This window comes from Schistocerca serialis, chromosome 8 (assembly GCF_023864345.2).
Source record: "Schistocerca serialis cubense isolate TAMUIC-IGC-003099 chromosome 8, iqSchSeri2.2, whole genome shotgun sequence".
In the NCBI taxonomy this organism is placed as follows: Eukaryota; Metazoa; Arthropoda; class Insecta; order Orthoptera; family Acrididae; genus Schistocerca; species Schistocerca serialis.
Window position 1 is genome coordinate 629,570,213 of NC_064645.1, and position 24,961 is coordinate 629,595,173.

A 24,961-nucleotide genomic window follows, 5' to 3' on the forward strand; every position below is an offset into this window, starting at 1 on the left:
CTGCGGATGCAATTCTGTGAATAGTTACAACAACAGGAAGCCTATGACAACTTAATAAACACAGTAATATGGACAGGTGAAGCAGTGTTCACTTGTGAGGCTGTCTTCAATATGTGCAGTGCCAACCATTGGTGTGGCATTAACCTGCACTTCACCTGCGACTGTGGATATCAAGTTTACTTTGGCATCAACATCTGGTCCAGAATATTACAAGACAGGAGTGTAGATCCCTGCTTGTTGCCTGACCAGTTGACTACTGCAGAAGAATACCATGAATTCCTCTCAAACTATCTGCCTGACACACTGGAAGATGTTCCACTTTATGTTCACAGAGGTTATGGTTCCAACATATGGTGCACCCCCATTCTTTGAAATTAATGTGAGACGGTATTTAGACAGATCATTTCCAGAAAAAATGGCTTGGAGGTTGAGGTCCAGCAGTATGGCCTCTGCAATCACCTGACTGAAATACCCTGGATTCCTTCCTGTGGGGATGCTTTAGGCGCATGTGTATTCTACTCTGTCAACACATGTGGAAGGACTGATAGTGCATTTTCATGCTGCTCTTGTATCTGTGTATGCAGTCATGTTGCAGAGTCTAGAGCTGTATAAACCAGCACATTGCACAATGTTTGGACATGCAAGGGGCTCACGTTGAGCATCTAAGGACAATGTATTCTTTTGCAAATGTCATGCAGTCATTAATATGGAAATTATTAATGTCAGTGGTTGCTATTGTGTTACATCTGGTGTTTGAGTGGACAAACTGCATGTAGTATAAATGAACAGTAGATGTTGAGTTATTTAACTGTGCAGCCACCTTTAGCATCTCGAAATTGATATTGTTTTTGTAGTTATTCTGTCCTATGACAGTTCATTTGTTTCAGCTGTATTTCTAACTTGTCTGACCACGTTTTTGTTATGCACCTTTGCAAAACACGCTATCCATTGCACCAGCTGCACAGCACTACTACTGCATCCTGACAGAGGTAGTTACCATATATGTGATTACTGTGTTGCCAGACAGCCAATCTTCAATGTCACTTTATTGCTGGAAATATGTGCAGGACGAAATTTTGTGAGATACTTTTTTGTATTGCTAGTATGTGAGGAATCACACTGCAAAATCCAAGTGTGCCAATTTTTCTTCATGCTGTATAATAGGGAAATTGACACTTGCATGGCACTATTGCATTTTACTTTATTTCTCTTACGACACCTTGCCTTGATTTTAATGTTATTTCTGATGCCCAGCAGCATTGTCAGAAATATTTCCATTTCATTTGTTTTATAGGCTACTGGTATATAATTTCATTCAGAACTTTTTACTTAGACGCAAATAAAATCTCTAAGAATACACAGAATTGAAATTGAGACAAAAAATGATCATGTGCTCAGGACATCTTCAACTTTTTGTAGTCCTGTCTTCCTCAGTTTCATGCATGCACCTGTTATCAATATACCGTAATGTGCTCAGGAGCTTGTGAAAAGGAGCAACTGAAGTTTTGTTGACAGCGAAAAATTAAAAATATAATTATTTAGTATCTAGGTTCCTTAAGCAGCTTTTTAGGAGATAAACTAAGAGTGCAAGCATACAAATAGCAGAATAAGATGTGTAGGCATTAGATGAAAGAAAATTATTCCAATCCTGACTCATAAGAGGTAGGAGGTGCAGGAAAAAATACAGTAGTATTAATACACAGACTAATTATCATGAAATTCCAGAAGTACAATTTGTAGAGTTTAGCTCAAGAGATAATACTGAAGTGAAAAACAAATAAAAGCAGGAAATAATAGAGGAGAACAGAGGTGATTATAGTTGTTGTTGTCGTTGTGGTCTTCAGTCTGAAATCCTGCTTGATGCAGCTCTCCACACTAGTTTGTTCTGTACCAGATTCTCCATCTCCAAACAACTACTGCAACCTACATCCACTAGAACCTGTGAACCTGTTGACTACATTTTTTTTTTTTTTTTTTTTTTTTTTTTTTTTTTTTTTTTTTTTTTTTTTTTTTTAGGCAAGTTGTGTTATAAATTTCTTTTCTCTTCAATTCTATTCAGTACCCCCTCATTAGTTATGCTATCTACCCATCTAATCTTCAGCATTCTTCTGTAGCACAACATTTTAAAAGCTTCTATTCTCTTCTTGATTGAACAGCTCATTTTACACTTTTACCTTCCATACAAGGCTGTACTGCAGGCAAATACCTTCACAAAAGACTTCCTAATACTTAAATTGCTATTTAATGTTAACAAATGTTCCTTTTTAAGAAATTCTTTTCTTGTTATAGCCAGTCTGCATTTTATATTCTCTTTACTTTGGCCACCAACAGTTATTTTGCCATGCAAATAAGAACACTCATCTGTTACTTTTAGTGTCCCATTTCCTAATCTAATTCACTTAGCATTACCTGAATTAATTCAACTAATTTCCATATTCCATTGCCTTTGTTTTACTTTTTTGTTGATGCTCATCTTATAATCTGTTTTCAAGACACAATACATTCTGTTCACCTGTCAGTATTGCCTCACATGTTTCTCCATTTCTCTGGAACCCAAACTGATCATCCCTGAGGCCACCTTCTACCAGTTTTTCCATTCTTCTGTAAATAATTCCTGTCAGTATTTTGCATGTATTACAAATGAAACTGACAATTTGGTAAAATTCACACTTGTCAGCACTTGCTTTCTTTGGAGTTGGGATGATTACATTCTTCTTGAAGACTGAGGGTATATGCTTTCTCCTATATCTTGCACATCAGGTGAATAATTTTGTCATGACTGACTCTCTGGGGATTATAATGATTCAGACAGAATGTCATCTGTTCCAGAGGTCTTCTTTTGACTTTCAGTGCTCCATAAAATTCTTCTTGCTGTAACATATTCCCCATCTCATCTTTATCTATTTCCTCTTCCATTTCTATAACATTGTCTTCAAGTTCGTTTCCCTTGCAGAGTCCCTCTACATATTCCTTCCACTTTACAACTTTCCCTTCTTTGCTTAGTGCTGGCTTGTCCTCTAAGCTCTTGATATTCATTCAGTCACTTTGCTTTTCTCGGAAGGTCTCTTTAATCTTATTATACGTGGTATCTATATTACTCCTAGTTATACATGCTTCAACAGCCTTGCATTAGCCAATTTGTAGTTCCTGCCACACATTTTATACATCATCCTTTTCCACACCCGTTGTGAAACAAGTTGGGTTGTGGTTGTTTTGGGGGAAGAGACCAAACAGTGAGGTCATCGGTCTGTGAAACAAGTATTTGGGTGGATTGAATTCACATGTTCTAAAAAGATGTTCAAATTCTCACTGCCATGGGGCCAAACAACAAAAGTATTGTCTACATATCTGAAAAAAAATGAAAATAACATGCAGGTTTCTAAGCTGATGACTCCAAGGCATGTTCCTCAAAGTCTTCCATAAACAAATTGACAATAATACGTGACAATGGGCTTCCCATCACAACTCCACCTGTCTACTTATGCTTCTGGTCATTGAATAAAAAGTAAGTGAAAGTCAACACACGTCAAAAATGGTTTATTAATTCAACACCAAGCCTAACCTCAGTCAACTGCAATGAATCAGACAGAGGAACATGAGTGAAGAGAGAGACCACATTAAAATTGCTAGAACATCAGACTCATTCAAATGCATTCCCTCTAAGTGATATAAGAACTCTACCAGGTTCTTAATGTGATGCTCACATGGACCTACTAGCAGAATAGCAAGTTGTTTTCCTGCATAATATGTCGGAGTACCAGTGTTACTCACAATCAACATGAGATGAACCCCTTCCTTGTGGACCTTTGGGAGACCATACAACCTACAGGGAACTGAACAATAAGAATTAAAACTCTTGATAGTCTCCTGTGACAAGCAACTTTTCTTCACAAGGTTGTTAAATCTTTCTCCCAACACTATTTGTGGGACCAGCACTGATACTGCGATATGCTGAAAACACTGCATCTTTTGAGCATAATCTTGCTTGTCCGAAGCAACTGTAGAGTTGCCCCCATCTGTGGGTGAAATAACAATATCTGGATCAACTCCAAGTGAATGTAAAGCAGCCCTTTCAGCTGTTGTTATATTACCCTTGGGTGGAAAATATTCACCCTTTGCCAAGTGAGGGTGTGTTTAAAACAAGGTTTTAAATTCCCTTCACATCACTTACTTGCTGCAGTTCTGCCTTGAGAATGACAGGGCCTGCTACTGTCAAAATATCAACAGTTGCTGATGATGTCACCTATATGCATTCCCATACATTATTTGAACATTGTATATATTGGGAGAAACTTAGGTCTCACGTATTATCTACATTTTGTACAGAAACAAGGCTGCTGCCATAAAACATAAAAGGAAGACAGTAGTTGAGAAGAGAGTGAAGCAGAGCTGTACCCTATCATCCATGTTATTCAATTTGCAAACATATCAAACATTAATGATAACTATGGGGATGATTCTAGAACTATGGGGATATTTGTAAAGGGAATAAAATTCCTGGAGACAAAAAAATTAAGGTCTACTGTTAATATTACAGTTATGTAAGAGATGGAAATGGACACACAGAATCAGTTGAATGAAATTGATAATGTCATGAAAAGACATCTGGCAGCCTACCTCTGAATGGCTTCAATATCTTCCTTTAATCTGACCTGGTTGGGATCTCACATATTAAGCTGCACTCAAGAATCAGTCCCACTAGTGTTCCACACACAATCTCCTTTACAGATGAATCACACTTCCCAAATAAACTTAAGTTGACCGTTCACCTTCCCAACTACCAACCTCACATGCTCATTCTATTTCATATCCCTTTGCAGTGTTATGACTAGATTTTTAATTGACATGACTGTGTCAAGCAGCACACTGCTCATGTTGTATTCTAATATTATAGGATTGTTTTCATACTAACTAGATATTTTGTCTAAGTCATCTTACATCCTACTTCAGTCATTCAATGATGACACCTTTGTGTACAATACAGTGTCATCAACAAACAGCTGCTGATTGCTGCTCACCCTGTCCGTCAGATCATTTATGCATGTAGAGAACAAGAGTGGTCATGTCACACTTCCCTGGTGCATTCCTGCTCATGTTGTATTCTAATATTATAGAATTGTTTTCATACTAACTAGAAATTTTGTCTAAGTCATCTTGCAACCTCCTACAGTCTTTCAATGATGACACCTTTGTGTACAATACAGTGTCATCAGCAAACAGCTGCTGATTGCTGCTCACCCTGTCCGTCAGATCATTTATACATGTAGAGAACAAGAGGGGTCATGTCACACTTCCCTGGTGCATTCCTGATGATACATCTGTCTCTGGTGAATGCTTGCTGTCCAGGACAACCCACTGGGTTCTAGTACTAAACAAGTCTTTGAGCCACTCATGTACCTTTGATAACAGTCTGCAGTGGGGCACCATGTTGAACACTTTCCAGAAGTCTAGGAATATGGATCTGACTGCTGTGCTTCATCCATGGTTCACAAGATATCATGTGAGAAAAGGGAAAACTGAATTTCACATGACCAATGCTTCCTAAAACTGTGTTGGTTTGTGGACAGAAGGCACTATAACAGAAACTGACAAAATGTCACACTTGATGAAAGGGGTCACAGAAGACATATACCAAGCTGTTCTGGAACAGGATGTAACATCAACATGGCAACTTAAGGGGTCGGCAGAAAAAGTGCTAACTCTCACTTCAGTTACAATTGGAATGATCACTTTACCTGTTGTTTTTTTGAATACATCAAATGATAGTAACTCATAATTCCATACATATAGCTAGAAAGGACTGTCTACTACATAAATTATTTATCTTACTGCTTTTGCCTTTGAATTTAACTGAACATATAGATCTTGTAGGTGAGCACTCACTTCTGTTGACCCCCTTCACTTTATCAAGTCGTGCCAGCACCTCAAGCAATCGTATGGTAGTCATAAATGTTGGACTGAGTGCACAAGAAAGAGCAGCCACAACTTTTCATCAGTGCATCATGAGAATGTTGAAAAAGAGCTTTAGTGGTCTTCAGTACCTGCCACCACTGATATACACCATGAAATATGGAGTTGGCCAACTTGGATTCATGCCACAGCCATCAAAAAACAGTCCTGCACCTGACCAATTGAAGTACAACCATCTCCTCCCCCATTAAAGAGCAGACATTTGGAGGGTGAATGACAACATACCTGTATGTTTCAACTGTGGACATACTGTATGCTACTGTTGAGAAAAAATATGAGTGTTGAGTGATTATTATGCCTCAAGATACCAGCCATTACAGCAGTCCTATTCATGTGTCAATTGCAGAGAGTTATAATCAACAAATTGAACAAAGCCTGTCACCTTACCCTGGATGAGATTACTCCCCAAATGCCGTAGCCATTCTCTGTCACTGTAAACAGGTCCCGGCCACTCATCTCACAGGCAAAGTCAGGAATACTAAGCAAGACAACCATCTAGGGAGGTGAGGCTGCCACAAATGGAAATTCTCTATGTATGACAGTATTGCTAAGATGCCAGGAAATCTCATCGACATCTTCGTCATTTATGGCCAATCTGTCCAGGTGCTTCAACCTGGACTATCTCCATTACTTCCTCGCATGTTTGAAGTTAATTGAATCTAGTCTTTTTGGTGTTAATTACAACAAAACACATTGGCTTACATCAAAAGAAAATAACTGCCCAAATCCTAACCAACAAGGCACTATTGAACAAACTGACTGTACCAGGGAGGGGAGGCCTAACAGGGTTGTGTTACTCAGTTGCAATGTAAACCTACCTGTTGGTGCCTGCACTTTTGAATTCCAACTGCACACCCTCATCCTCTTAAACATACTGGCCCTTAGCTGCAGTGCAGTTGTCAGTAAACAGTGCCCCGACGTATGAAATCTGATTATGCATTACTCTAAAACAACACTATGGGAGACGTTAGCACATCGATATCTGAACAGCAAACAAATCTGATAAAATCTCAATACATTGTTGAGGTCCAGTGTTCCCCCAGTTTGGTTTGTGTACATTCATTACATCAGATGCACAAAGTTTTATTTGACTATCACACTTTCTTGGTTAGATCATTAGATATCTGAGTACGTACACAACTTATTCTCCATATTTTCTGGCACATACAGCACCCCAGTTTTTATTTCACAGCAATAATCCTAGTCTTATGCACTTTCAAAAATCTAACCCTACTCTGGTGTTTGATGCATCTCAGTCCAGAATTTACCAACAGCATGAAATATTATGATTTCTCACCTTAATATTACTCTAGAGCTATATGCTACTCAGTCTGTTTTCTTAGCTTACTGCACAACATTTACAGATTATTCAACTGTCATTGTCACAAGGCATTTGTCTCCTTAAAACTAAACCTTTCCCTTATACACGCTGTACATTTCAAACTGATACTTCATTTCCATTCATATTTCCTACATACTTAGACCTCATTAAATCTTTTTAGCTTAAACCATTCAAACATTATTCAGGTGCCACTATCTTTGACCATAACTCCCAGATCCTGTTTTAGCCAGAATAATGACTAGTTTCTATTTTATCTTAACTCTGTTCATTTCAAAAGCACAGGAAATCCCCTACACTTAACAATACAATACTTACTGAATGTACCTTTTTAGGTCCAGAAAATTCCTTACGCCACCCACCCAGGTAATTGTACACGTTACAGTGCAGCTGCCAGGACCAGGAGGTGAGCTGGCCCTGGATCGAATCAACCTATCAGATTAACAACAATGGTCAGTGTGCTGCCCAGCATGGATGTAGTTCTTAAATTACTTCCAACAACCCACTAGGTGAATATTGGGCTGGTACCCAGGTCCCACCTCAGTTACATGATTTGTATTTTGAAAAATTTCTTTCACTTTAACATGAATAACACTACATTCAGACAGCTAGGTACACATATTCCATCCATGGAGGGTTATGTGATGACAACAGGAAGGACATCCAGTCACCCCTTAAACTGACCATGCTAAATTCATTAACAACAATGCCGACACTGTGTCGAAGCAGGACAAAGGCAAAAGAAAAAGAAGAACATTCCTTAGCCGAAAAACTCTTCTAGATTTTGGGTAGACCAGGTGATAAAGATTGGTATGTGGTGAACACTGCACAAGAAATGGTCCATGATACACTAGTAGAACTCTTTGATTTCTTGTGGCACTTTCTTTGACCTCTCTTTCGTCTTTACCAACACCAAGTCCCCTGGATTATTAGCAGTTGGCTTGGGCTTGAGCAGCTCCCTCTTGGCACAGCCAATGGACCAAACAGATTCACAGTGATTAATTGCCTGGTTCTTCCACTTGAATGCTTTGACAAAAGCGCTGAATTGGTATAGAAGCAGCTTATACTTTTTGACCTGGTCACATGCATTGATCCACTTCTGCACCCACGTTCACATGATCTTAAAAATCAGTGTCTCTTGTAATTAAGCTATACACTTTTGACCAGAATAATGACCATAGCTTTTGTGAATCAGGTTATTCAGAGCATCAACATGTTGACTCAGAAATCACTACTTCCAGTCTTCCTGATTTCTCTTTTTCCAACGAAAGAATACCACTTTGTGTATTTTATAATATACCTTCATTTTTGGGTGTTTTTGCAAGCCCAAATTGTGTTTTAAATGCTTCAAATGATCATGCCTATTCTGTTCCCTCTAATTTCTTGACAGATTCATCAAATGTCTCCACCAACACAATACTTGTTCCAACTAGTTACAATGCTTTTCGCGGTGGGTGTGGCTAACAATACATCATCAACATAAACTGACAGTTCCTTCATTAGCTCCAGACTCCATAGCAGCACTGGGGATCATCGACCAATTAGCCAGTACTCATATAGCTTGTCACCTGCTGAATGACAGATAACTGAGAGGAAGTGGAGAAGATGTTGCAAGATGACTTCATTGAACATTCAGACAGTTGTTGGTCCTCTCCTGTGATCCTTGTAAAGAACAACTGTACATGACTGAACAAAATTAAGAAAAATAAGTCTGCCACACATTGATGTATGCCAGGCTGCTTGAAAGAAGCATAGTTTTTTTCAACTTAAGACATGCACCAGGGCTACTGGCAAATCAAGGTCGATGAGGTGATGGAAAAAATGCCTCCATAGCTCATGACAGCCTCTACGAGTTCAAAGTTGTACTGTTTGGACTATGCAGTGCTCCAGCAACCTTCAAAGGTATGACGAATGACTTGCTTCAAAACTTTAAAAGGACAATGTGTCTTTGTTATCTGGACGACATCATCAATTTTTGACAATGTTTGAAAACCTTCTAAGCTGTCTAAAAACCATGTTGAAGTGTGTTCAGATACAGGCCTCGACCTGAATCTGAAAAAGTGTCTCCTCATCACACAAGGAAGGAAAAAAAAAGCTTGTGGCACCTAATGAATAGCAAAGGAGTCTGTCACAATCCAGAGATAGTAAGATCAGTCAGAGATTTTCCAACTTCTTGGCACATTCATGATGTGAGAAGTTTTCTCAGAATGTGCTCATACTACCAGTGATTCATAAAGTATTTCTGTACCAAACCCCATCTCTTGCAAGAACTACTGCAAGACAATGCTGAATTTTTGAGGAACAAGGTACAAGAAGATCTTTCCTTGTCCTTAAGAAGGCACTAGTATGTTCTCCAGTCCTAGCATAGTATAATGAGAATGTGGAGATAGAACTTCACATTGAAGTGATTATGGGATAGGTGCAATTCTAGCACCAATTCAGGAAGGTGCTGAAATGGTGCTGACCTATGTTTCCAGAGTGCTCTCCAAGACTGAGATGAACTACTCTACATCTGGAAAAGAGCGACTTGTGGTTATTTGGACCAACAGCAAGTTCCAGCCATCTTTATTTGGCAAACAATTCTCTGGTGTGACAGATCACCTTCCACTACACTATCTTACAAGCCTGAAGGGTTTGTTAGGTCTATATCTACATAAACTCTCCACAAGCCACCACATGGTGTGTGGCAGATGGTACCCTGTACCACTAGTTGTCTTTTCCTTTTCTATTCCCTCGCAAATAGAGTGAGGGAGAAATGACTGTCTATGTACAATGTATGTTGGCAGCAGTAGAATCGTTCAGCAGTCAGCTTCAAATTCCAGTTCTTTAAATTTTCTCTGTAGATTTTCTCAAAAAAAAATAAAAATTAAAAAAAATAAAATAAAAAAAATAAAATAAAAATAAAAAAAAATAAATAAAAATTGCCTTCTCTCCAGGGATTCCCATTTGAACTCCCGAAGCATCTCCATAACACTTATATGTTGTTAGAACCTACCAGGAACAAATCTAGCAGCCCGCTTCTGAATTGCTTCATTCTCTTTCTTCAAACCAACTTGGTACATATCCCAAACACTCAAGCAGTACTCAAGAACAGGTTGCACCAGCACCCTATATGTGGTCTCCCTTACAGGTGAACCATTCTTTCTTAAAGTTCTCTCAATAATTCAAAGTCGACCATTCGCTTTCCCTACCACAGTTCTCACAAGCTTGTTCCACCTCATATCACTTTTCAGTGTTATGGCCAGATATTTAAATGACTTGACTGTGTCAAGCAGGACACTAATAATACTGTATCTGAACATTACAGGCCTGATCTTCCTACTTTTCCACATTAACTTACATTTGTCCATGGTTAGAGCTAGCTGTCATTTATTACACCAAATGGACATTTTGTCTATGTCGTCTTGTGTCTTCCATCAGTCACTCAACTTTGACACCTTACTGTAGACCACAGCATCATCAGCACACAACTGCAGATTGTTGCCCACCCTGTTTGCCAAATCATTTATGTATATAGAGAACAACAGCAGTCTTATCACACTTCCCTGGGGCACTCCTGGTGATACCCTTGTCTCTGATGAACACTCATCATTGAGGACAACATACTGAGTTCTATTATTTAAAAAGTCTTTGAGCCACTCACATATCTGTGAACTTATTCCATATGCTCGTACCTTTGTTAACAGCCTGCACTAGCACACTGTGTGAAATGCCTTCTGAAAATCTACAAATATGCTATCTGCCTGTTGCCCTTCATCCATTGTTTGCAGTACATCATGTGAGAAAAGGGCAAGCTTAGTTTCACATGGGCAATGATTTCTAAAACCATGCTGATTTGTGGACATAAGCTACTCAGTCTCAAGAAAGTTTATTATATTCGAACTGAGAATATGTCCAAGGATTTTGCAGCAAACAGAAATCAGGGATATTGATCTGTAGTTTTGCGGGTATGTTCATTTACCCTTCTTATATACTGGAGTCACCTGCACTTTTTTTCCAGTTGCTTGGGACTTTGTGCTGTACGAGAGATTCATGATAAATCCAAGCTAGGTAAGGGGCCAATGCTGTAGAATCTAACTTGGATTCCAACCGGACCTGGTAATTTATTTGCCTTCATATCTTTCAGTTGTTTCTCTATGCAAGGAATGCTTATTACTATGTTGTCCATATAGGAGCTGTTTAATTGTCAAACAATGGTATGCTTGTACAATTCTCCTATGCGAACTATTTCTTCAACATGAAATTTAAAACTTAAGCTTACGTTTTGCTATCTTCAACTGCTGCATCAGACTGGTCAGCAAATGACGAATGGAAGCCTTGGACCCGCTTAGAGATTTTATGTAAGACCAGAATTTTCTTGGGTTCTCTGCCAGGTCTTTCACTAAGGTGTGATGGTGGTAGTTGTTGTACACTTCACGCACAAATCTTTCCACAGATGCATGATTCTCTATTAACCTTCACTTGTCATCATTTGTTGATTCCCTTTTGAACTGAGAGTGCAACAACCACTGCTTTCTCAGCAACTGCCTAATTTTGTTATTAAACCATGGTGAGTCTTTTCTATCCTTTATCCACTAACTGGACACATAACTCTCCAGATCACGACTTACAATCTGCTTATCTGCTCTATCTAGCAGAAACACTCTCCTAGCCTTCTTGACTGATTTATTAATTTTCATAATCATAATTGCTATAATGACATCATTATCACTAACCCCTGTTTCTATACTGACATTGTCAATAAGGTCAGGCCTATTTGTAACTATAAGGTCTAAGCTATTTCCATTGCTTGTGGAATGCCGAGCTAGCTGCACAAGATAATTTTCAAAAAAAGTGTGCAAAAGTATTTTGCATAACTTTCTGCCTGTAGCACCCCTTCCACAATGAACACATAGACACCCCAGGCTAAAGTTGCCTCTAACTAGTATTTATGCGCTACTGACCGTACACCTACTTTGAATGACTATATAACTGTCACAGTGGAATCAGGTGGCTGGTAAAAACATCCAACGATGAACTTGGTTTCACCTACACCTGTTATAAGCAACCAGATGACTTCACGGTCACACTCAGCTTCAACCTCAGTAGAGACAATATTTTTGTAAAATACAATGAACACTTCCACTCCTATGGCCTCTAATCTGTCTTTCTGATATATGTTCCACAATTCCCTAAATATCTCAGAGCTTTACACTTCAGGTTTTAGCCAGCTCTGAGTCTGAAGAATAATTTGAATGCAAGAACTTTCCTGGAGGGCAATAAATTCAGGAACTTTATTATGAATATTTTGACAGCTTACTGATAAAATTTTGATGGTTGAAGTTTTTTTATTCTGAACACTGACTTCCCTTGCTGTGTATCGAATGGTAAGTTTTCATCAGAGCACCTCAAACTACTGCCTAGCCTAAAAAAACCCTCATGTGCACTCCACAAGTACTCTACTACCCACGTAGTTGCTTCCTTTGTGTAGTGCACACCTGATCTATCAAGGGGAGTCCTACAAATCCCCACATGATAATGCAGGCCTAAAAATCTGCTGCCAAGACCATCACAGAGTCAACAAAGCCTTTGGTTGAAACCCTCCACTCAACTCCAAATGAAAAGACCCTCCTCAACTCTGTGAATGATGCTGTAAATTGTGAGTTGTGCTTGCAGCTTGTGCACAAGACCAGCAGTCTTCATCACCTCTGACAACCGCCTATGCAAAATGAAGTCTCAGAGCCCATGTGACAGGTGTTTTTGGTGCCAACGTGACCCACAACATGCAGATGACTGCACCCTGCTCCCTCGATAGCCACAGGCAAGGCCACTTCAACATCTCAGATGAGCCCTCCCCCAGTAGACATACTGTGTGAACATTGGCTTCATTTACAGCTCTGAACACTATCTGTCTAAGGGAGTCTGTAACATGCCAAAGTTTGGGGCTCCCAATAACTAGTAACCCCCCCCCCCCCCCTCCCCCCTGTACATGATTGGCCATTGGCCCTCCACCTTGAGTGATGCGAATGCATTACCACGCGCCACTTACCCTGCTGTGAGGGTGGATCCATCACATTCAGTGCACTAGGAGGTGCCTCAGAAGCAGAGCCCCTGGGCAAAACAAGTGAAACCTGAGATGTTCCATATGATGCACCAGATTCTCTGCCACTGTTACACCCTGAGGCAGCAGCCTGAAGGTGACTGACCATAGCCAAAAGCACATTCAGCTGTTTGTGAACTGTGGCCAGCTCCTCCTGCATCTGCTCACAGCACGCACACATTCTAGCCATCCTAGCAAGACTAACTGAAGAGGTGAACAAGTAAAGCAGACAGTTTAGAAATGCAATTAGCTATCCTCCTGATGTGTCACCAGTGGATGCTGAAATGTTAATGAGCTATATAGCTGGCTGTTCAGTGAGCAACCATTGTGCTAGAGACTGAATGAATTTATACTTACAAAAATGTGATATTAAACCTCTTAAACAGGGAAACATGCACAAAATTTAATAAATATACTACGAGGAAAAAACACAAAATGTTGAACACTCAATTTGCTGCTCTGTAGTTATACTCATACAGCTACCCAGAGTTGGAGCCTGAGTGGCATGATGGGCACTGAGACTTCAGAGATATGACATCACAGTGATTTACAAAACTAAACACAAATGCAAGCACATTGACTGCCTTTCAAGGAATCCTCAGGCAGAACACAGCAGTATGGGTAAAACTTGTCATTGCTGCATTAAATGGCATTGCTGCTGGACAGAGAGGAGATACAGCACTGCTGAAAACCATAGAAGCCTTGAAGAAAGAGGAACTGACCAAACAACAATTAAAATTAATAAAAGGGAACATTGTACATGAGAAATGGTGCTTGCAATTCCAGTTCTTCTATGACCAGCTATCCTGAAGTTTTTCTACAGCACATCAACATCTGCTCACCTGGGATTCATGAAGCCTCTAGACAGGATCAGATATAGTTATCATCATATAGTCACAGATATGGAAGTGGTATATATAGGTGGATATAAGCTTTCAGCACATGTAAGGAGAGACACTATGGAAAGAGGAGGAGTTGCCATGTTAAAATCAGTCATAGTGTGAAAAATTTGGAAACTAAAAAATTTTGTATAGGGCAACACATAGAAACATGTGCATGTGAGCTTAAACTAAATAAAGCCATTTTTATAATTGTAGCTGTATATAGGTCCCCATTGGGAAATTTTCAACTATTTTTGAAAAACTTTGATTCTTTGTTCTGCCACCTGTCAGACAAAGAAAAGCAAATTATTGTTTGTGGGGATTTCGATGTAGATATTCTGAAAGGGTCAGACAGAAAGCTTGACATTGAAGTATTACTTGGTTCTTTCAATTTGAGATCAGTTATTGATTTTCCTACTCGGCTGGTACAGGAATGCAGCACACTGATAGATAACGTTTTCATAGACCAAGATAAATTCAATCAAATAAAAACTTTTCCTGTTAAGAATGGTCTGTCTGATCATGATGCACAGCTAGTTACAGTATATCATGTAGCTCCATACAGTAATGGAAAACAGTCCTCAAAAATAGTGCATTCCATTAACGATTTAACTCTTCAAAATTTTAGGGAAAGCTTGCAAGCTTAGACTGGGATGAGGTGTACAGGGAACATGATGCTAATTTAAAATTTAACCTATTTCATGATACCTTTGGGCGTATATTGGAAAAGAGTGGCCCTAAGAAAATATTGAAATATAATTGTAAGAAACCATGTAAAAAGCCATGGCTTACTAAAGGGATAAAAATATCTTGTAAACAGAAAAGGGAAATGTATCTTATAGCTAGGAGGAGTAATCATCCCAAAACAATGAAACATTATTGCACTGTATTAAGAAAAGTTATTAAAAAGTCCAGAAGTATGTGCATTATGTCTGAGATTAGCACATCTGATAATAAAGTTAAAACAATTTGGAATATTGTGAAAAGGGAAACAGGCCAACTGAGAGCACAGGAAGACTGTATTTCTATCAAACACAATGGAAAGTTTGTTAACAAGAAGTCAGAAGTAGAAAGCATTTTTAATAATCATTTTTTAAGTGTTGCAGAGAAAATAGGTTCCAGCTATTTATTAGAAAATGCAGGGCAGTATGTGGAAGAGGCAGTATCTCCACAATTTGATAAAATTGAAATTCAATCCACCTCTCCTACTGAAATTAGAAAAATAATAAATTCACTCAAAAGTAAAAGCTCACATGGAATTGATGGCATTTCCAACAGAGTACTAAAAGCTTGTTCCCAACAAATAAGTAGGATTCTCAGCCACATATGTAGTAGCTCACTGAAACAGGGAATTTTTCCAGATAGACTGAAATATGCTATAGTTCAACCATTGCATAAAAAAGGGGCTAGATCTGATGCTGACAACTACAACCCAATCTCACTTCTGACAGATTTCTCCAAAATTCTTGAAAAAGTAATGTATTCAAGAGTAGCATCACATATTTGTAAATATGAAGTACTAACAAAATGTCAATTTGGTTTTCAGAAAGGCTTTTCAACAGAAAATGCTATATACGCTTTCACTGATCACATAGTAAATGCAATGAATAACCAAACATCATCCATTGGGATATTTTGTGATCTCTCAAAGGCTTTTGATTGCGTGAATCATGAAATTCTTCTAGATAAGCTTAAATATTGTGGTATGAGTGGGGCAGTGCAAAAATGGTTTAATTCATACTTTACTGGAAGAATGCAGAAAGTTGAAATTAACAGTACAGATAGTCTACAAAAACCAGCAGAGTGCTCTAACTGGGGAATTATCAAGAATGGTGTCCCACAGGGTTCAGTCTTGGGTCCCTTATTGTTCTTAATACATATTAACGACTTGCCACTCTATATTCATGAAGATACAAAGTTAGTTCTTTTTGCTGATGATACAAGAATAGTAAGCACACCCAAGAAGCAAGAATCAACTGAGTAAATTGGATATAATGTCTTTCAGAAAATTATTAAGTGGTTCTCTGCAAATGCTCTCTCACTAAATTTTGAGAAAACACAGTATATCCAATTCTGTACAGTAAATGACACAACACCATTGATAAACATAGACTATGTACAGAAGTCTGTTGCTAGGGTAGAATACTCAACATTTCTGGGTGTGTGCACTGATGAGAAATTGAATTGGAAGAAACACATCGATGATCTGCTGAAGCGATTAGGTTCAGCTACTTATGCTATTAGGGTTATTGTAAATTTTGGTGATAAACATATCAGTAAATCAGCCTACTATACCTATTTTCATTCAGTGCTTTCATCTGGTACCATATTTTGAGGCAATTCATCATTAAGAGAGAACATATTCATTGCACAAAAGCGTGTAATCAGAATAATAGCTGGAGCCCACCCAAGATAACCTTGCAGACATTTATTTAAGGAACAGGTATTCACAGTACCTTCGCAATACATATATTCACCTATGCAATTTGTCATTAATAACCCACATAAAATAAAAAATAACAGCGACGTGCATACCTACAACACTAGAAGAAAGGATGATATTCACTATTCTGGATTAAATCTCACTTTGGCACAGATAGAGGTGAATTATGCTGGCACAAAAATCTTTGGTCATTTTCCAAATAGTATTAAAAGTCTGACAGATAGCCAACCAACATTTAAAAGCAAATTAAAAGAATTTCTGAATGACCAACTCCTTCTACTCAATAGATGAATTCATAGATATGAAGTAGTATTAAAAAAAAAATATTTTGTGTAAAGAAAACTTATGTTAAAGTGACATGTTCCACATCGTTATGACGTGTTGTATTCATGATCTATGGAACAAGGATTAATGTATGGATGTATGGCCAGCAGCTCTACTAATCCTTTAGACACTGTGTGAGCCGCAGTAAGGAATCCCAATGATGGAAACACAAGCTGCATTTACCTCCAGGCATCTGGTACCAATCCCACCCACAGCAGCACCATTCCATTGAATTGGAGTTGATCATTGATTACCTCACCCATTATTCTGTCACAAAAGCTGTGCCAAATGTGGGTAAACTGTTTCTGTTTCAGCCAGGAACATTTAATTAATGCATGTAGGATAAAATTCCAGATGCAACTCTGTTTCTCTCACTTTTTTTTTTTTTTTGACTGCCAAACAGAAAGGTTTTTGGCTCTCGTTGAATTTTTATATGATGATTGCTTTTTGAGACAAATATGGCCCACTGCTTATTGTTCCAAGAGAGGGATTTTGTAGCTGAAAGAAACTAGAAATTTTCCAAAGTTAAGTAACAAGGGATCTAATAATGTTGTCTGAAATTTATGATCACCAATATGAAAAGAAAAATTTGGGATATTTTATGGTATTTTTCCTCTCCAATTAAGAGTTAATGACAAATAACATTGTCTTGATCTTCTTATAATGCAATAATCATGCTCAGCTCAGTAAATGAGAACTGAGTTTAGAGATGCTATTAGCAGGCTAATATTTTGACTTTAAGTATGGGTTGCTGTTGGATATTAGCAAAACAGTACACATTTTATTCTATACATCCAGACAATACTTGACCCACATAGTGACTGTAGAAATAGAAGACAGTAAAATCAAGCAAGTGTCACCACTAAATTCTTAGGTGTATGGACTGATAACTAACTGCAATGGGAAAAAAATAGAGAAAAACTGCTAAAGAAATTAAACAGCCTTTTCTATGTTATCAGAATTCCTAGCCAATCCTGCAACATTAATACAGCAAAAACAGCATACCATAGTTTGGTACATTTTGTATTTAATGTGGCAACCCTTTCAGAGGAGAAGACGGAAGTGTTAATATCAGAAAAAAATTCTTAATGTAAAAAATAAGTAAAGAAAATTAAAAATCTTAAAAATCATTAATTGTCTAGTTCCACATACTATAACCAAACCAACTTTTAAGGAAGCAAACATGTTGCCATTTTCTTTATTTGCTCCACCATAACATGGAACAAAAGTACATTTAAAAAAAGTGTCAAAAAAAGAATAACTTACAAAAAATATTTTCCACACTGTTGATGAGTGTAAGTGCATGAAGGCAAACCTACACTAGTCATTGACATTATTATCATTATAATAACGAGGAAGGTAGGAAGGTGACAATCATAATACCTTTCATTTGTGTGTGTTTTTAAGACTTTGAACATTTGATTAGCTGATAAAACCTGTTCCCCAATTTGAATCTGTTCTTAAATTATATAATAAAAGGCAAGACATTTTTGTGTGTTTATTTTCTCTTATGTAACCTATATATTGTGTTTAACATATATTCTGTATTTACATGACAATGTCCTATATCATGCACATTTTGTACATTGCGATAGGCATGGGACTAATGTGTGAATATGAACTGCACTTCCATGACGTACTTAAAGCTGTTAAGAATTCGATTCCTCACTGTCTTTATGAATTTATGAATTTCAAACTTAGCTACTTATGGCTCTTATGTGTCAATGTCAGCCCTGAGTATGAAAGATCTACATTACTATTATTTCTAGTATTACTGACATGCACTTTGTATCTTAAGTTAAAATTCTTTACCATATATTAAACAAATGTAGGTATACCTCCTAGGCAATGTCATTACCTTATGTACTTCAATGTGATTTTTGCAGCTTTGTATTTGTGCTAGACCTAATTTACATCTAATTGCTTTCTTCTGCCACTTGAATATGGTACAGAAACCCAGTGAATTACTCCAAAGTAGTACTGTACTCTGTATGAAATCATAATTATCATGATCATGTAAGTAAATCTTTCCTTCTACTAGGCAGGTGATGTGGAAGAAGCAGAGAAAGCATTTACTGAGGCTAATATGCTAGATCCACAGTGTCCCAATATCTGGGCATACCTTTGCCTTGTCAATCTTCACTTAGACAGAGAAGAGGAGTACAGTCAGTGCTACAGGCAATTATTAAAGGTATTACATTGCACAGACAAAAATTACAACTAATATTTCTCATTCATGCTTGCAAGTATAAACAAATGCAGTGCTACTAAAAAGAAGGAATCTACATTTATACTCTGAAAACCATTGTGAAGAGCATGACACAATATACATCCCACTTTACAAGTTACCACAGTTTGCCCCATTCCATTCATGTATGGAATGTGGGAATAATAACTATTGAAATGCCTCCATTTGTGCTGTACTTAATATAATCTTGCACTCATAATCCCTACAGGAGTAATATGTAAAGGGAGGGGGAAGTCTAGTATATTCCTAGTCATCATTTAAAGCCAGTTATTGAAATTATGTAAACAGGCTTTGTAGGGATAATTTACATGATCTTCAAGAGTCTGCCAGTTCAGTTTCTTCTGCATCTCTATAACACTCTCCCATGAGTCAAAGAAACTTGTGCCCATTCATGCTGTCCTTCTGTGCATATGTTCAGTAAACCCTATTAGTCCAATTTTGTATGGATTCCACTCACTTGAGCAACATTCTAGGATGGACATTATTATTATGTCATGTCTTGCAGCTCTCAATTATTGAAAAAAAGACATTTTTTAATGTTTAACACCAAAGTTGCTGTTTATTTACCGGCTGACTAGCTTTGGGCTTTGTCCATTTTCATAATCCATCTTCGTTATCCAGAATAATGTGATCCATGTGACGATGATATTTTATATACAATGGAGAATTTGTTGTTATTGGGTTACATTGTGTGTCAAAGCTGGCTTATTTATTGTGTGCATTTTCATAATTTTGACAGATACTGATGCAAAGAATTTTTTTTCTCTTCATATGAAATACATTTAAATTTGACTACTTTCTTATATATTGACATGAATTTTATATAGCTATGCAGAATTAAGATTTATATGTTATACTGAAAAATGATATTTTCACAGAATCAAAATATTACTGATGATAAAGAAGAAACACGTCATCATATGGATCCCATTTAAAAAAAGGACAACAATGTGATATGTGACACAGCAAACAACAGAAAACTCAACACTATATCAAGCTTAAAGTGGTGTAATACTAGCAGGAATCATGTAGTTTGATAAGCATATTAAATTAAAATTGAAAAAAGAGAAACTCAAAATTTTCATTCTTTTTGCAGCAGCCATGTAACTACTGCATTACATATCCATCAACCACCAAAAATAATTTTTCAGAAAATCATTCTCAGTAAACTAAGATCCAAATGTTATTTATGACATATTATGCCATGAGTTGGCACATGTTTAGCATGAAGTAATCTGTACAGTACAGTAGTGCCACCCTGAGGCAGTGGCAAGAAGCATACTCAGCAGCAGTTAGGACAGTCAGTATCATTGAGCAGTATGAGGCAGATAGAATGGACTTCTAACAAAGGAGTCATCAGTTGGTTGTCAGATAGACCTGTATATCCCACCCAAGCAGTGTGACTTTTGCTGGATACTACTGCTTCCTGTGTTCTGGAAGGGAAAGCTGTCCAGCCTGCACTCAATGTTGACATTACCATTGATATATGCTTGTGGGACTGCATGAAGACTGAATCTGCTCAATTGAATGATGCTGTTGGACACTGTGTCGAAACAGTAAGTGAACTCTTTTAAACAGAATTCATGGCAGAAGAAAACACCTTCTATTAGTTTTCTGTTTTAGGCAGAGTGAAATACACTGTGTTTATAAATGGTACGTAGCAGAGATATTTGACTAATGCAACTTGAGTTAATATGTACTGTGTTATGTTGCTGTGATAAGAAGGTGTTATCAGCATGGTGGTTGTGTCCACACAACTGTTGTGCTCTGTAGGTGCTAAAACAACGTGCATCCTTACTGTACATTGCATGACTCTTGCAGGTGTTTCAAGTCACACTGAACTCAGATCTAATATAATGGGTGCACTTCAGGAGAATGTTACAAGCACTGCTGTATTTAAAAGGGCATGCTACTTTAATTGTATATACTATCAAGTCTTTTAGAATAGTGTAAGATTAAAATTGTATGCTACCTGCTTACTTAAATGGCACTATGGCCAGAGTTGATATTCATGCTAATGATGACAGAAGTTATTAAGATTTTGGGGGACTATTTAAAGTGTTAAAGTGCATTAAAATTGTGGCCATTTTGCTACAAGTATGTGTTAGATAAGTGCCAGCACTACAGTCAGTGGATGTGGGTGGTCACTGACAGTATAACAAGACATTTCTTTGTGGATGAGCAGGTGAGCATCTACATTGTGATTAACTTGGGTACCACCCTGCTGCGGCAAAGTCGAGACCTGAAGCATTTTGTATACTGACCAATGGATCAGATTGTGATGTTATATAAGTGAGCCAGTTTGCTGGACAGAATATAAAATATTTTATTTATTTATTTTATTTATCCATCCATTTACAATAAATATTGTATGGATGTTGTCAAGCCATTTCAAAGAAATGGACACAAACAATATATACGTAAAAAAGTACAAAACAAAATAATACAATGAGGTTAATAATAATACAATGAAAGTAATATAGCCTATATACATCCCTGCTTGTTATTTTAAATGCATAGTCTGTTTTTCATAAGGCTTTAGTTTTGTCCTCCCTAAACCGCAAGTCCTTATATACACAACACTGTTTAAGTATATATTTACATCACACAACAGCTGTCCTTTAAGTATGTAAATGTAATGAATGATTAGGTAATGAATGATTAGGTACATATTGAGTATTTTCCATTTTGCCTTTATAAATATCATTAGAAAAAAGTTATTGACCTACATAGTCATTTACACAATAAAAACATTGTTCTACTAGAAATTTTTTAAATTCTGTTTTAAATTTGTTATCATCTTGTAACTGCCTGATGTTGACTGGCAGTGCATTGTACAGTTTTGCACTGATATGGCTCACATGCCTTTGTGTATTCGTTCTTTTTGTTCGCTGAGTATGGAGTGCTGCACTATTACGGGTATTGTAGTTATGAAAGTCGGCATTAGGTCTGAAAATCTGCAATGTGGGTCCTGACATACAATACACATTTGTATATGTATAATGATGGTATAGTAAGTATTCTAAGCTTTTTGAATATTGGTTTGCAGGGTGTCTGTGGATGACTGTGAGTTATTATTCGGATGGCCCTCTTCTGCAACAAAAAAATTTGTTTTAGGTGCCCTGTTGTGGAACCCCAAAATATTATTCCGTATGTGGCAAGAGATTGAAAATAGCCGAAATATGCCATTCTGGCACCCTCTGAGGTACAAACATTTGCAATAATTCTGAGAGCAAAACAGGCTGAATTAAGTTTCTGTGCAAGTTTTATTACGTGGTCATTAAAATTTAAGTTTTCATCCACATGAATCTCCAGCAATTTTGTGGATGTCACTCTGTCTAAGGCTTTGTCACCCCACACCAGATCGAGATTTACATTTTGACATCTTTTCCCAAACTGCATATAATTTGTTTTATTTACATTTAATGTCAACCTGTTTGCATTGAGCCAAGAGTGGATGTAATTTAGTACTTTATCAGCAGTTGTTGGTAGCAATTGCTTTGGTGCACTTATTATCACATTATTATCATCTGCAAATATTATTGCTTTGGCTGCATCATCTGAGGTGTGAAAATCATTTATATAGACAAGAAACATTATGGGCCCTAGGATGCTGCCTTATGGTACTCCTATTTCTACATTTTTTGCCTCTGATACTGAATTTATTTTGTGGTTGGAGTAAGTTGGTGTCAGTCCTACAACCTGTGTTCTGTTTTTTAGGTATGATTCAAACCTTTTTTTCCTATCCCATGTATACCCAACGATTCCAATTTTTCTAAGAGAATGTCCTGGTTCACAGCATCAAAAGCTTTTGAGAGGTCTAAATTTACTCCTACTACACTATAATCTTTTTCTAGATTTTTGATTATTTGTTCAGTTTTGTTTGGCCAGCCTGTTTTTAATGTAAACAGATAGATTAATGGTGTTTTTAAAATTTATGACCTATTCTCCAGTTATGTGAAATTAGTTGCACTAGTGAACTTTGATCTGATAGATGTTATTTAAATAATAAATTGTTCAAACTGTCTCTCTGGACTACTTGCATCCAAAGCCTGTTCCGTACCATCCAATGATACATTATTAAAGCTGCAAGATAAAATCAGAGACAAAGAGAAAACAGCAGGTCACATTAGCAAATGATACAATAAGAATAAGATTAAAACCAAAGTGGGGAAACATTACATACTGTGTGCTGCAGTACCAGTATCTTCAAAGAAAAGAGGAGCAGCAAGAACAACAAATGTAGCAGCATCACCACTAACAACAACAACAACAACAACAACGATGATGTTGTTGATGATGATGATGACAACAAAAGAAAACAAACATCAGCAATAGTGGTAGTAGAACCAACATCAGTGGCTGCAGTACCAATATCAACACTAGCAGCAAACCCAATATCAGCCACAGCAGAACCAACACAAACAGCAGCAATAGTGGCAGTGAGAGAAATGAAGACAGCTACTATACAACTATACAAAGAATCATATCAGCACAACAATCAACGGCTGTCAACAGTAGTAACACCATCATGACAAACAATGTAGAAACAGCACAGCAAGTACATCTACTTCACTAAATACATGGCTCACCATGATTGATTTGAACAATTGCAATGACTCAAATTGATGATAGCAATAAAATTTGCATATTTCATTAGAGTAATCAGGAACTCAGAAGCAAGTTAGATCAGCTGGCATTAAATATTTTTAACAATGGTGATAATAATATCTTAGATGGTATTCATGTACTTCATTGTACAAACCACCATATTGGAGAAAATTATAAACATTGTAAAGCAGGATGGTTGTAGTCTACCAGCCCACTGCAGTAGAAAATATTTCTTGAAAGTTTTTATGCACATCAGAAACAATACGCTGTACAGATCAATTGATTTAAGAAAATATCCTGCACAGCAACATTTTTGTGGGGCAGTAATAAATGCAAATACAGCATCCACAGTGCTCACAATATATAAGACTCCATAGGGAAATTTAATATGTCTTCTAATTTACATTTTCTCTACAACAAGAACTACTATTATTTTGGATCACTTGAATGTTAAGTTTCAGATCAATAATAGTAGTAAGATTGATCTTGCACATTAAATGAACATACAATCTCATGGCAGTGCCAGATTTTCCCACAAGAGCCACTGATAACTGTAAGTGTCTTGCCGGCAACATTTTCAATGTGCCACTGTAACAGTAACGAAAATTTTAGATTGTCTTTCTTATTATTATGCCAACTACTTACAATTAGTGATGTTACTCAACATAATGAAGTCAGTTTGTCTAGTAAAACTTCCAGATTTATCAATACTGAAAATCTTCACAAGTAGGAAACTCGAAACATTCACGCCAACACAACTCACACATATACACATGGCCACTGTTGTCATCAGGCTCTAAGCCCCAGCTGTGACAGCATCCAGGGTGAGTAGCAACCTGATTGTGTTGAGAAATGGGGGTACGGAAGAGGAGTGGGGCATGAAATGGGAGGGACAGCAGGGATGGTGTTGAGGAAGGTGGTAGGCTACTTGTTAACTGCATGCAGTGACAGGGTGGGGCAGGATAGGGCTGCTAATTGCATCATCGAAAAGCTGTGCTTTGGAGGGAGGAGGGGCGGGGGGGCGGGGGAGCAGAGAAAGGGAAAAGATTATGTATGTGCATTGATG

General features: G+C 37.5%; 1 protein-coding gene across 1 annotated transcript in view; it reads left to right on the top strand.

The window, feature by feature from the left end:
* LOC126416484 (cilia- and flagella-associated protein 70-like) overlaps positions 1 to 20,317 on the top strand; it is a 282,811-nt gene extending 262,494 nt beyond the window's left edge. The window contains exons 13-14 of the mRNA XM_050084221.1: positions 19,078 to 19,227; positions 20,163 to 20,317. Of these exons, the coding sequence (XP_049940178.1) occupies positions 19,078 to 19,227; positions 20,163 to 20,219 (207 nt within the window). The 3' untranslated portion in view covers positions 20,220 to 20,317. The remainder of the gene's footprint in view (positions 1 to 19,077; positions 19,228 to 20,162) is intronic.
* The last annotated feature ends 4,644 nt before the right edge of the window (positions 20,318 to 24,961 follow it).